The 13937-nt window shown below is 39.7% G+C and overlaps 1 protein-coding gene across 2 annotated transcripts in view; it reads left to right on the forward strand.

The window, feature by feature from the left end:
* DNAJC13 (DnaJ heat shock protein family (Hsp40) member C13) overlaps nt 1–13937 on the forward strand; it is a 56294-nt gene that overhangs the window by 38184 nt on the left and 4173 nt on the right. For both annotated transcript variants that reach the window (XM_058820556.1, XM_058820564.1), the window contains 18 exons: nt 298–482; nt 1911–1985; nt 2190–2309; nt 3574–3753; nt 4105–4272; nt 4891–5004; nt 5338–5454; nt 5976–6153; nt 7226–7317; nt 7670–7769; nt 8642–8716; nt 8880–8992; nt 9413–9582; nt 9946–9988; nt 10939–11112; nt 12096–12275; nt 12524–12664; nt 13101–13244. In XM_058820556.1, coding sequence (XP_058676539.1) covers nt 298–482; nt 1911–1985; nt 2190–2309; nt 3574–3753; nt 4105–4272; nt 4891–5004; nt 5338–5454; nt 5976–6153; nt 7226–7317; nt 7670–7769; nt 8642–8716; nt 8880–8992; nt 9413–9582; nt 9946–9988; nt 10939–11112; nt 12096–12275; nt 12524–12664; nt 13101–13244 — 2369 coding nt within the window. The remainder of the gene's footprint in view (nt 1–297; nt 483–1910; nt 1986–2189; nt 2310–3573; nt 3754–4104; nt 4273–4890; nt 5005–5337; nt 5455–5975; nt 6154–7225; nt 7318–7669; nt 7770–8641; nt 8717–8879; nt 8993–9412; nt 9583–9945; nt 9989–10938; nt 11113–12095; nt 12276–12523; nt 12665–13100; nt 13245–13937) is intronic.

Consider the following 13937-nt stretch of genomic DNA (forward strand, 5'->3'; position numbering starts at 1 on the left):
GAGTTTCTCTGGAGAAAGGGAAGGCTTTGACCTTGGGGGCTTACTGAGCTGGAGATAAGCCTTTTTGATCTTTAATGAGTTCTTCCTGTGAAGCTCTGTTAGCTTCTAGCATGAACAGTTCCATGTGATGAGGAGTTCAGTTGCGTGGAGTGCTCAGTCTTGTTCCAGATTCCCTAGGTGTTTGCCTTCGTTTCCTAGTCCCTGTATACCTGCTATATCTTCCACCAATAATTTTGTGGTGGCTTAGATTGCTTAGACTGTGCATATACATAAACTTGGACTTTCTTCCTCTTTCAGATTTGAAACCTTACAAGTATGCAGGCTATCCTATGCTGATTAAGACCATTACCATTGAAACATCAGATGACCTTCTGTTTTCCAAAGAATCTCCATTGTTGCCTGCTGCTACAGAGCTTGCTTTTCATACTGTCAGTTGTTCAGCATTAAATGCAGAAGAACTGAGAAGAGAAAGTGGAATTGAGGTATATGTAAAGAAAAGTGTTGAAATGCATGCTTTTAGTCTTAACTTTTCCATAGCTAGAAATCTTAGATCCTCAATGCCTGGGAAATCAGATGTAATTGAGAATCACTTTTGGTCCTGAGACACCTGTTATTCTTAACATATCAGATATTCTGGATACAGTAGGAGAAACATCTTGCAGAATATACCCTTTTCTAGACCTAGGCTTGTCTATTGAACTGTGTGTAAACAAGCTACATACAAGGTTTCTCTACTCCTTTACAGAACTGCTGCATTTTTTATGTGAAAGAATAGATAAATGTGAACAAGTCACTTGAGCAGAATGCCTTTTCATTGCACATATTACAGTATTAGAACCATGTGGGTTGGAAAAGATGCTGAAGATAGAGTCCAACTGTTAATCCCCACACTGACAAGTCCCACTAAATCATATCCTCATGCCTTTTTAATTACCTTCAGGGATGGCAACTCAGCCACTTCCTTTGGCAGCCTGTTCCAGTGCTTGACCACCTTTTCAGTGAAGAAATTTTTTCTAATATCCAATCTAAACCTTCCCTGGCACAACATGAGGCCATTTCTCCTTGTCCTTTTGTTTCTTGGGAAATTAGACCAATCCCCACCTTGCTGCAGCCTCCTTTCGGGTGCTTTACAGAATGATGAGGTCTCTCCTTAGCCTACTTTTCTGAAGGCTAAACAACCCCTACTGCCTCAGTTCCTCCTTATCAGATTTGCACTCTAGAACCTTCCCCACTCTGTTGCCCTTCTCTGGACATTCTCCAGCACCTCAATCTCTTTCTCATAGAGAGGCCCCAAAACTGAGCACAGCATTCAAGGTGCAGCCTCACCAGTGCTGAGTATAGGGGGACAATCACTGTGCTGGCCCTGCTGGCCACGCTGTTGCTGATCCAGGCCAGGATGCCCTTGGCTGCCTTGGCCTCCTGGGCACACCCTGGCCCATGTTCAGTGGCTGTTGAGCAGCACCCCCAGCTCCTCTTCTGCCAGGCAGCTTTCCAGCCACTCTGCCCCCAGCCTGTAGTACGGCATGGGGTTGTTGTGACCCCAGTGCCAGACCCAGCACTTCACCTTGTTGAACCTCACACAGCTAGCCTTGGTCCATTGGTCCAGCCTATCCAGATCCCTCTGTAGAGCCTTCCTGCCCTCCAGGAGATCCACACTCCCACACAGCTTAGTGTCATGTGTGCACTGACTGAGGTATTAGCTCACATGTGAGAAGACTGTCAGCTCTTAAAGCATCATTACTAGTACTTACAAGGAATTTTGCACTACATACCACTTATGCAGGCAGCAGATTTTTGTCAAATGCTTCCTTTCAGCCATTACAAATGACTTTACCAGCTAATGTTTTGGTTTTGCTGGCTTTTACCCCTTTTTGTTGTGACTGAATTTGTGCATCATCCAATCCTCACAGGTATTGCAAGAGGCATTTAATCGTTGTGTAGCAGTCTTGACTCGATCTAGCAAGCCAGATGATATGTCTGTACAGGTGAGTTTAAAGCAGCAGCTTTAACTGAGTCTATGGTCTTCTCAGAAAATTGCACTATGTATATATATGTATAATATGATAATAAACACAAATGTGTGTGTATAGATAATAAAAACATTGATCTAGTATTGTACATATAAAAAATACAATTGTAAATATGCATTTTTCCTCCTCTTGGAACCAATAAAACATTGTGTTTTGTAGGTATGTGGATACATTAGTAAGTGTTATAGTGTTGCAGCTCAGTTTGAGGACTGCAGAGAGAAGATTACAGAAACGCCTAACATAATTAAGGACCTCTGTAGACTACTGTATTATGGCAAGGTGAGTGCTTCTTTCCTTTGTCCAAATGGATGTTTAACTGTTAAATGTTTAGGGGAATATTCTGGTTTTTGGGCAGATAAGACAGTCATGGAATCATAGATTGGTTTGTGTTGGAAGAGACATTAAGTTCTTTTAATTCCAGTTCCCCTGCCATGGTCAGGGACACCTTTCACTAGACCAAATTGCCTAGAGCTGCATCCAAACCTGGCCTTGAACACTGCCAGGGATGGGGCATTCACAGTTTCTCTGGGCAATCTGTTCCAGTGGCTCACCACCCTCACAGTAAAGAATACTTCCTAACGTCTGGTCTAAACCTACTTTCTCTGTTTGAAGCCTTTTCCCCATTGTCATGTCACTCCATACAGTTGTAGATAGTCACTCTCCCTCTTTTGTGCAGGCTCCCTTCAGGTACTTGAGGGCCCAATTAGGTCACCTTGAAGCCTTCTCTTTTCTAGAGTGAGCAAACCCAATTCTCTCAGCCTTTCCTCATAGTTGGAGTGCCTGGTCAAACCCTTCTGTAAGATCCCAGCAAATCATGAGTTACAGAACTCAATTGCCTTGTTTCAATACTTGCATTTGAATCCATTTAAACTGTAGATTTAAACTGCAGCCCCTCTAAAAATTCAGCTACTTTTGCCTTTTAACTGGCACATTAGGCAGTTTGGCTTACTGTACCTAATTAGCAAATGTACTACAACTAAGCCTTGCATAAGCAGATAGACTCTAAATTCAGCATAAACTATGGGAGCAATATTTAAGAAGTTTTCTTGCCATTTAGCTCTTTTGAACTTGCCTCATGTTATAAAAATAATTAATTTTGTCTGAATTAAGAAAGGAAAGCTTGTCTTTAACTTTTCATGTGGGGTGTGTGAAAATGTGAGACTAAAACCAGATTCTAGCAATTGACTGTATATGCTAGTGTGTTCTTTAGTCCCTACAGGACACGTGTATTGCCATAAAAAACTCTCCTGGCAATCTCTGCTGCATTTCTGAGTTGCTTTCCCAGCAGTTCATTAATGCTTCTTTCTAATCATATGAAATAACTTTTCAGGTACTCTTCCCTTTGAAAGATGCTGACTAATTAGCCGTGTTGTTGATTACCAATACTACAGCTGCAGAAATTATGTCTACTTCAGTCTTGTCTCTGGGTTGCTTGATAGTACTGCAGAATTAGCAAGTTTGGGCTTTTAAATCTTATATACAGAAACCAGTTGGCATTCTTCGGTTACAGACTTTAAGGCAAACTTCTTTTTTCTCCCCCCAGACCATACCACGAGTAGCTGCTTTAGGAGTAGAGTGTGTTAGCTCCTTTGCCTTAGATTACTGGCTACAAACACATTTGTTCCAAGCTGGAGTTCTGTGGTACTTACTGGGTTACCTCTTCAACTATGACTATACACTGGAGGAGAGCGGGATTCAGAAAAGTGAAGATTCAAACCAGCAGGTAATGTTGCTGAGGTGCTGTCAACAATCAGTGGCTGTTGTTTGCCATCTCTTACTAAGAGACCAAGTGTATTCAAATATTTGTTAGAATCATTGAATAGCACGAAGAGTAACATCAACAGAAAGTTTTAGAAGGGATTTTTTTGTAAAGTGATGAGTACTCTTTGAGTGTTTTTTTTTATTGTTGTTGGTTTTGTTTTTTAAAGCATTGAACTGTTAAAGCTGCCAAAGCCCATGATTTCTAATGGACTTCGTGCAAGACACTTTTAATCTACATCAAACAGTATAAAAGTAAATTTTTGCTATCAGAAGAAAGCTCTAGGTTTTCTCAAACTGTCTCCACATTTTTCAGGAGGTAGCAAATAGCCTTGCTAAGCTCAGTCTCCTGGCCCTGAGTCGCCTTGGAGGGTATCTTTCTGATGAACAAGCTACTCCTGAAAACCCAGCAATCAGGAAAAGCTTGGCTGGAATGTTGACACCCTACATTGCAAGAAAACTTGCTGTGGTCAGTCCTACTGAGGTAAGCATCTGTTGGCCAAAACTTTCTCTAGTGATTTATAAAAGGAGCAGCTGGTCACTTGTAAAACACTGAAATCTCTTTGACCAAATTGATACTGAGAACAGCAGTGTGATTTTTATTTGCAGTTGAGGTAACTGCAGGGAAAAGAAACTGATTGAGCCTCAAGCACTATGGACAGGAACAGTGCTTTATAGACTAATTTTTGCAAAACAAATACAGGAACAAAAAAGTGGAGTTAATTGTTCAAGGCTTAAGGACATATTGATGATGGAGAGCAAAGGTTAAGTTTAACTTTTAAAAAGTGGTGCCAAGGAAGTCATCTGTAAAGAGATACTGCAGGTAGTTGCTGCTCACTGTCAAAAATGGATGGAGAATCTGAAGTAAGTGTGTCTAAGAGCAGAACAAACAGAAAATTAAAATTTAGATTGCACTTTACCACATAACTTGCACATGCTGTTTTTTCTGTATGTTTTTCCTATATGGGAAGTTTCCTACTTTAAATTTACTTGTGTAATTAGTCTAGCTGTTAATGAGATTACCATGAAACATGCTGATTATTGTGTAAAACGGTCCAAAATTGTTGTAAATGTGTTACATTGTGTAAATTCCTTTTCTTAGACTCTGAAGATGCTTAACAGTAACACAGAGAACCCCTACTTGATCTGGAACAACGGGACACGAGCTGAATTAATTGAGTTTTTGGAATCTCAGCAAGAAAGCATGATTAAGAGAGTAAGATATTCTTTACTTTAAATCTCAGTACTATTTTTTAAAAAAACTGTTTTGTGTTTTTCTATATACTCTAGGGATGCAAGTGTATGGTTAATACAAGTATCCATTGTTGTCTACCCCAAAGTCACTTTCTTCATTCTGTAGTTTTTAAAAGAAAACAAAAAACCCTAAGATTTTGCTTGTTCATTTCGTGTTATGTTTCAGTCTGAGCTTCTGACTTGCTGAAGCATTAAGTTTTCTGTTCAAGTATTGCCTATTTCATGATAGGATTATAGCTTTATACTTCCTACAAGATTTTCTGTCTGAGCTTGTGCTGCTTATTTCTGCTTAAAGGGTGATTGTGACAAGAGCTATGGATCTGACTTTGTCTTCAGTGACCATGCAAAGGAACTTATTGTGGGAGAGGTTTTTGTTAGAGTCTACAATGAGGTCCCTACCTTCCAACTAGAGGTGAGATGTAGCTAAAAAATTTTCTGTTAAAACTAGTGTTTGGAATGCTACTTCTTCCTGTTTATCTGTCAGTGCAAACAGAATGGAGGAAATACAAAATGTTATGGAAATTTCCTTCAAGATCAGCATGTTATGAGAAAGCTCTTTACTGGAGCAGAATAAATTAAGAGACCAAGTCTGTCATCAGGATGTGCTTTTCAGATGTCTTAATGACTTCTCTCTACAAGCTTGTGATGCAGACACTTGGGTTGATTCAGTAATTCCAGGAGGAGCCTATTGCTTTACAGTCAATCTCTATGTATGGGCAAACACAGATCTGTTGGAGTAGTGCAGCTTTTTAAGTGTATATGTAGATAGAAATAGGGTTTGATGTGATCCAGGTGTTATAGTGATCATAGAGAAGATCTGCCTTTCTGGAAGAAAGGAATATGTGAAATGTAGAAGTTACTTGGATACAGTTTCTTGTACTGTGACTACTGTTGCACCACACAGCTAAAAATGCTGTCATCTCTGCTTCAAAGCTCCCTAAAGCATTTGCTGCAAGCCTCTTGGATTACGTAGGCTCACAAGCACAGTACCTCCATACGCTCATGGCGATAACTCAGACTGGGAAAGTGGAGTCCAATCAACATGGAGATCGCTTACGGAGAGTTGAAATGGCCCTGGAGGCTCTGAGAAACGTCATAAAACACAACCCAGGTAGGCTTAAAACTGAGCTTCCCCAGTATACTCTTCTGTGGGCAGCCTTAAAAACTCTGAAGCTCTGTAGTCTGTGTCTTCCAGTGAGAAAGAAGCTTTTTTTCCTTGCTGACAGACTTTAACATTGTTAGTAAGCCATATAAGCTTGCTGGTTTTTTCCCTTATCTGGAAAACACTGTCAGTAAATGTGGCAAAATTTTGGGTTAAATTCAAGCCTTATCTATTTTCATATCTGAATCATTAGATTTCAAATGTAATTCAATTCTGCTGTTGCTAGGAAGACTTAAACTTCTTGAAAGAAACTTTCTGTAATCCTTCAAAGAATCTTCAACTGTTTTTTAAACTTCCTTGCATCATAGAATCTTCCTTGAACTGAGTACTTTGTGCTAGTTAACCAAAATGGCACCTGTGTTAGGGTTGTAGTAAAGCAAGAGGAGAAGATGCTCTTGAGAGTGGGCAGCAAAGTTTAATGAGCAGACATCAATGTATAGAGTGGAAAAGCCTGAGATAAATGATTAGGATGTTTTCCTACTGTATTATATGCTACTTCTGAAAGCAAACCATGTTACTGTTGTGGCATCTAATAATAGCTGGTTGGGATGTTCTCCGTGCTTGCAATTATAAACCTGAAGGCAGCTGCTCCTGCTGGAGACAGCAAGCCTGCTCTGAGCTGGGGCATTCTGAAAGGGCAAGTGTCTTTGAAGACAATAGGTTTTGATTGTCAATGATAAATAAAATGACAGAATTTGTTTAGTTGTTTTATAAGAATGCAAGTAACTAGGTAGCCCAAGAATTACATCGCTTACTTTCCTTAGAGTGGGGAGTTACCCTCTTGTTTTTGAAAAATTATTGACCTGAAATTCTGTGGAAGCTAGATTAATAGAGAGGAGTCCATAATCTTCTAACTCTGTAGCAGATGCTGTCCTGTATGAGCTATTGAAGCTTCTGTGGCTGACTACATGCAGCTCTGTAGTCTGTAACATCTCTCTGTACAGTGAAATATGGGCATGGGAATTGGTCTTCAGTGAATGCTTTGGCTGGCATGGAGAGTAACTTATTTGGTCTCTTGCAGGTTCTGAGTGTGAATGCATAGGGCACTTTAAGTTGATATTCTCCCTTCTGCGTGTTCATGGAGCTGGCCTGGTGCAGCAGTTGGCTCTGGAGGTAAAAACCAAACCAACCAAAAAACAAACCAACCCCCACAAACTCCCAACCTTCCTGTCTGGATGCTTTATGTAATCACCATAAACAAACCTGATTGTGTAGCTGTTAGAGTAGCATCTAAAAATGCTAAGATTGGGGTTCCAAGGTGTCAGTTCCTCCTTGGAGGAACATGTGTCATGCATGTGTCTTTGCATCCTTCTTGCCTGAAGTGACAAAACAATTTGGTGGCAGGAATAAATGTTGTAAATACCAGTTCTGGTGGCCAGTGAATTGGCTGACTTCATACACTGGGTTTTCTGAAGTGTCTGAATAGCTGAAGCATAATCAAGTGCTGTTTCTGATCTTTTTGCAGGTAGTGAACATAGTAACAAGTAATCAAGAATGTGTTAACAACATTGCTGAGGCAATGGTCCTTGCCAACTTACTGGCACTCCTGCATTCCTTACCTTCAAGTAGGTACCATAGGATTCTCCATCTTGCAAGGGAAAGGGTTTCCAACTCAGGAATTTATAAGAATGCAGCTGAAATTAGCTCTGAGTTTTAGGTTACAATGGTCTTGTTAGCTTTATAAGATAGAGAGCTGGATTATGAATAGAAGCTACAGTAAGAACACCTATATATTGGAACAAAGCTTTCCTCAGGCTTCCCAGCTGTTGCTGTGCTCCATTCCAGTTGCTCAGCTATTAATGAGAGCAGTAAAGACAGTACTGCAATACATCCTCAGTGAAGCATGGTGTTTCTATGCCCAGTCCTTTCTTTAGCTATCAGTTATTCCCTTGCTAGATAAGAAAAGCAGAGCTACCAAACAGGAATCACCATTTTTTTTTTAAGAAGATGACAGGAAGCAGGAATGGAAATAGATAATTTTTTTAAACAGAAGGAAAATTTAGACCATCTCTGTCATCACAGGCCCTGTGATATACTAAGTCACTTCTGTCAGCTGATTTAGACATTAGTGACTATCATATCCAAAGGATGGATTACAAAAATGTTGTGTATGACCAGTTTTTTGTCTTAAATGTGTGACCTGAAACATAGAAAATACAGATACTCTGATTACTTCTGAATTGTGTAGTGTTCCATGGACAAATTATTCCTGGGAATTTAGCTAATTAGCATCTAATTAAGAAGTTATGCTGTATTGGAATGTGGGATTGATTTGACATTCCTTAACTAATGTAATGTAGGCAGAAATCCCTAAGCTTGTAATTTTCTGAAGCTTTATTGCAGTTTTGATACAGTTTTCTGTTGAGATCAGTTACATTTATCTTCCCTTCTCCATTCTCTGTGACACAAAGTTCTTAAATGCTCTTTATTTTGACAGGTCGGCAGCTTGTCCTTGAAACTTTGTATGCTCTGACATCTAGCACAAAAATAATTAAAGAGGCCATGGCAAAAGGTACAGTACTACACAGAAAGCAACTGTTTCTTCAACAATGGGCTTAAAGTGCATGGAGTGGCCACTCTTCCCTTTAAAATAATCAGTGTGGAATTGGAGATTTTCTACTACTTGTGACCAGAAAAATATACTAAATTGGATGCTCCCTATCTCTTTGTTACAGGTGCTTTGATCTACTTATTAGATATGTTTTGCAACTCAACTCATCCACAGGTCCGAGCCCAAACGGCAGAGCTTTTTGCTAAAATGACTGCAGATAAGCTGGTGGGTCCAAAGGTAAGAATCTTAACAGCTCATGTTGGAACTTTTTCTTAATATTACCTGCATCTTTCTAAAGGTGAGCAAAAAAATCCTCTTCTGTGTCTGAAAGACTCATGTAAGGAGCAATAAGGCTTTTTCAAAATTTAACTTCTAATCTGTGATCAGACTTCTAGAAACTGTTGTATGTACAGTAACTTGTATAAGCAGTTTGGTTTCCATTTGTAATGACTTTACAGTAGAGACCTAGATTTCAGTGTCACTGGCTATTGCTATTTGAAATGATGGCACTATTTTATTTTGTGGTATTGTAGTCTAGCACTTGGTAATTCTTGCATTAAAGACAGTTGGACATTGTAGAGTTTTCTATTTCTGTGAGCTTGTCCTGTCAGTTAGTCATATGATAGACTAAGTGTCATTTATGTTCATCCCTTCTAGGTTAGAATCACTCTAATGAAATTTTTACCTGGAGTCTTCATGGATGCCATGAGAGACAACCCTGAAGCTGCTGTTCATATCTTTGAGGGAACCCATGAAAATCCAGAATTAATTTGGAATGACAGCTCCAGAGAGAAAGTATCAACAACAGTTCGAGAAATGATGCTTGAGTACGTGGAAACCTTCTGACTCAGTTATCTTTAACTGAGACACTCTTTGGCAGTGAACCAGAGTAGCTGTAGAACTGTGAGACAGGGCTCTGCCTCTAAAAAGTAGAATTCTTGCAAGCCAGACTTCAGTGAAATAAACTTGTTCATTGTTTATGTACTGTACCAGTAAGTCAGTGATGCAGGTGCAGTTTGTGCACAGTCCAGATATTTGCTCACTGCAGTAGGATTTGGAGGGATACAATGGGGGTAGAACGGAGCTTAGGAACTAGAGCTGCTGCACAATGATGGAGGGAGACTAAGGTGTCATGTAGAGAAGACAACTGCTTCATTTACTGCTCATTAAAACTTACTTTCTTTTTAAAGGCACTTTAAACTTCAGAGGGACAACCCTGACACTAACTGGAAGGTAAAAGTATATTGTTTCTGCTTTGGGTGTGTCCAGGGAGGCTGTAAGCCACATGATAATAGATGCTTGTATTGGACTCTTAACAGGCTTTTTTCTTAAAGTACTAACAGGAGTTCACTGCTGTGCTGTAAACATAATTGTTCATAACTGAGAACAGAAGTGGTTTAATGTTGAATTGATGCTATTGTTACTAGCTTGCAGCTTGAAATGAGACACTTATAGATAAAACCACTGTCAGCGTACTCTGAACATTTTGATAGTTTAGGTGATTCTAAAACTCATCAAAAGTCAGCAACAAAGGAGAATATTGAGACATCACTGGCTTGCTGGAAAAAGTCCTGTCACTACATAGCCATAGTAAACCTGTTCTTGGTAAATGTGAAGTAACTTTAGTAAGTCACTGGGTCTCAAAAAATATTCGAGTCCTTAAGCCATTCCCTTGCATCAGTCCCATCAATGAGGTGTTTCAGCATGTAGTGATTCCCAGTATCTGTGAAAAGCTAGACATTACTTCCTTCCAACAGCCCTCTAATTCAACATTAAACCAGTTTCTGAACACATCATAATGTCTATTTTGATCCAGATGAAAACTGAGAACTTCCCTGGAGTGATGGTGAGAAATCTTTCCCTGAAGTGTGCAAGGAAGGAAAGAGCTGTTGTATCATCAGCCTCATTGCTGGTGCTTCTCTTGGACTAGGGTTTGCCACTGTTGCAGTTGTAGGTTCAGTTAATTGTGTTCTTTGAAAGAAAAGTTCACTGTAGTGGTCCTGCCTGCACTGCACTGTTCTTTCTGCTGTCACTTCTTACCTCATGTTCTTTCAAGATGAAGGGTTTGTTGGCTTGCACAGCTCTGTTTCGGAGAATACAGTTAGTGACCCTGCCCACTTAGAGAAACAATTTTAGGTCTCTCAAATACTCTTGTCAATAACTTCTACTTTACAATTCAACAGCTGCCTGAAGACTTTGCTGTGGTGTATGGTGAGGCAGAAGGTGAACTTTCAGTGGGGGGAGTCTTCCTCAGGATTTTTATTGCCCAGCCGGCCTGGGTTTTACGGAAACCAAGAGAATTTCTCATTGCACTATTGGAAAAGTTTACTGAACTACTGGAGAAAAATAACCCCCATGTAAGATGATTTTTTTTCTGATTCTGTGCTTTGAATTTGTTTAGCATTCTTAAGTTTTTAGTCTTTTCGTTTCTGATAAGCTTAGATTCTCACATTTTATTCCCATCATAAATGGGGCTTTCTGTCTGCTTTCTGACTCTCTCTAAAAGTGTGCTGATATGTTTAGGCAACTTTTGAACATGAGTCAAGGTTTTTAAAGTTCCTGAAGCCATAGAATTAGCTTCAGTTAAGTCTTAGATACTTACTTTGTGCTAGAGATGAGGCTTAACAAATGAAGTGTCTTTTAATTATTCCATGACTGACCGACCTAAAAAAATGGCACTTGTTCTACATCACCTAAAAATTTTCTGTTCTTGAGACTTTTGTTGTCCTTCTGCAACACTAAGTTCCCACTCTGGTATAAATTATGTGACTACGGCTGCCACCTTAGTGTAATGAGTACAGCAAATGTGTTGCAGTTTAAAAATTAATTTTTAAACAGTGTTCAGACAGATTCTGTGTCAGACTTGCGGGATGGAAGCTAACTAGCATGTTGAATAAAACAGGCACCTTTATTACAAAGATGTGACAGCAGATTGTAGAGGCAGGCAGAATACACAGAGTATGATGAGTGCTTCTGCACAGACTTGCAGAATCCTTTAGGAATTCAGGTGGTCACCTGAACATCCATGCTATCAGTGCTTCCACCTAGCACCTTAGCCAGATACACTGGATTCTCAATACATTAGAAATACTGCTTAGGAATTCCTGTGTGATCTGTCTTTGTGGAACTAGTGAATGTTTGCCACTATTGGAGCTGATAATCATGTTCTTCACTTTTGTTTTAACAGTTTGAGAGCAAAATGATATACAAGCATTAAGGCAAAAAAATATAATGCAAAGCAAGTGAGAAATGTTGTTATTACGATGATACATAAGGCTTTACTTTTTCTTATGTAAGTTTTTACAACTTACATTTTCTGTTGATTTTCAATTTTCTGCAGGGGGAAACTTTAGAAACCATTACCACAGCAACTGTGTGCCTGTTCAGTGCCCAGCCTCAGCTAGCTGATCAAGTTCCTCCTCTTGGTCATCTTCACAAGATAATCCAGGCTATGAATCACAAGAACAATGCCATTCCTAAAAGTGCCATTCGTGTCATGCACATATTGTCAGACAATGAGGTACTGAATCATTTAAATGCTTGAGGGGAGAAAAGCATAGCTGGAGGTACTTGTATTGTTTAGTAGTGTTCCTAAAAGGACTATTCCAACTGTAAGTATGGTGTTGCAAGTGAGCAGGGACCTATAGCTAATTAATGGAGAATTGCTAGATCAAACACTGAGAAATGTGTGGTGTTGGCTGACCATACCTGCAATAACCATTAATCTTGGCACAAAGTAGAGTCCTCAGGATGTTTCTCTCTCTACAGCTTTGTGTTAGAGCGATGGCATCACTGGAGACCATTGGCCCTCTCATGAATGGAATGAAGAAGAGATCGGATGTGGTTGGGATAGCCTGTGAAACACTGAATCGAATGTTTCAGAAGGAACAAACTGACTTAGTAGCCCAAGTAAGTAGTACAATCTCAGACTGTAGAAATGTGGTGTATTTAAACTGTTCAACTTAAATGGCATCTGGGGAGCCTCCTGGACACTTAACTAATGTGCTTTTCTTGTTGGAAAAGTGTTTTGTCTAAAAAGCAGACCTGTTCAAGGATGTTACCTGAGCATTGAAGCTTAATGCACAGGGTAGTGTTGTGTCCTCTGAGAAAGTGAAGTGGAATGCCAACTAATTCAACTGAGTTTACACCTAGATAGAGCAGAATTGCTGGACAGTATCTTTGCTTTTTCTTGTTTGTATTCATACAGCTCAGGAAAAATGGACTCATCTTGGCATTTGTAGTAATAGCTGTTGGCACTTCTGGTTCACACTAATGCTAGTGATATCAAAATTCTGTATGGAACTTCCTGTCTCTGTTAAGACAACTCATTTGGGTATGTTTGCAGGCTTTGAAAGCAGATTTGGTCCCTTATCTTCTGAAGCTGCTTGAAGGTGTTGGTCTTGAGACCCTGGAGAGCCCATCTGCAACAAAAGCTCAGATTGTTAAGACTCTGAAATCCATGTCTCGTAGCCTGCAGTATGGGGAACAGGTGAGTACTCACAAGTCCTTGTCTGGGCTTTGACACTTGGTAGGTGTGTACCAAACTCTGAACATCCCTTTTTTAATCTTCTGGCTGTCATGTACATCATTCCACCTAAAGTGTTAGTGCACTGCCACTGCAAAATGAATATGGTTTGGAATTTCTTCACCTCTTGCTTGTGGAGAAGTCGTTGGTTCAATGCATGTGAAGACCACTAATAAAAAAGACAAATTCCAAGTGCAGAAATGTTCTATGAGCTGGTTGTCTTTAACTCTGACAACTCTTCAGAACTTGTGTTATAAACGTAAATTTCTCTTCTGTTTTTTAAATAAATACATAAGTGCAGCAGCATTATGGATATATATCTAAGTAAATTTGTCCCAGTAACTGTGCTAGTTCTTAATGCCTTCCTCTTACCCTTTTGTTGAAAGCTTTCTCAAGGGGAGGAAACTTTGAATAGTCTTTCTTCCAAGTAGTCCTTATCTTGCTCTAGTACAGGAAAAGTCCTATTCTCCCTCAGCTGTCAGTGAGTGGCAAGGGCAGCTTCTAGGGTTGTTTTTCCTTGTCACCTTTCTGGGGAACAAAGGATAAAGTGAAGCTACTGAGTAACTTCTTTTGAGCATTGTGTTCAGCTGCACAATTCACATGGAAAAGCAAGTCTCCTTGGAAATGTGCACAAATTCCATATTGCAGCCTAAACTA

The sequence above is a fragment of the Ammospiza caudacuta genome, chromosome 1, assembly GCF_027887145.1.
Source record: "Ammospiza caudacuta isolate bAmmCau1 chromosome 1, bAmmCau1.pri, whole genome shotgun sequence".
NCBI lineage: Eukaryota > Metazoa > Chordata > Aves > Passeriformes > Passerellidae > Ammospiza > Ammospiza caudacuta.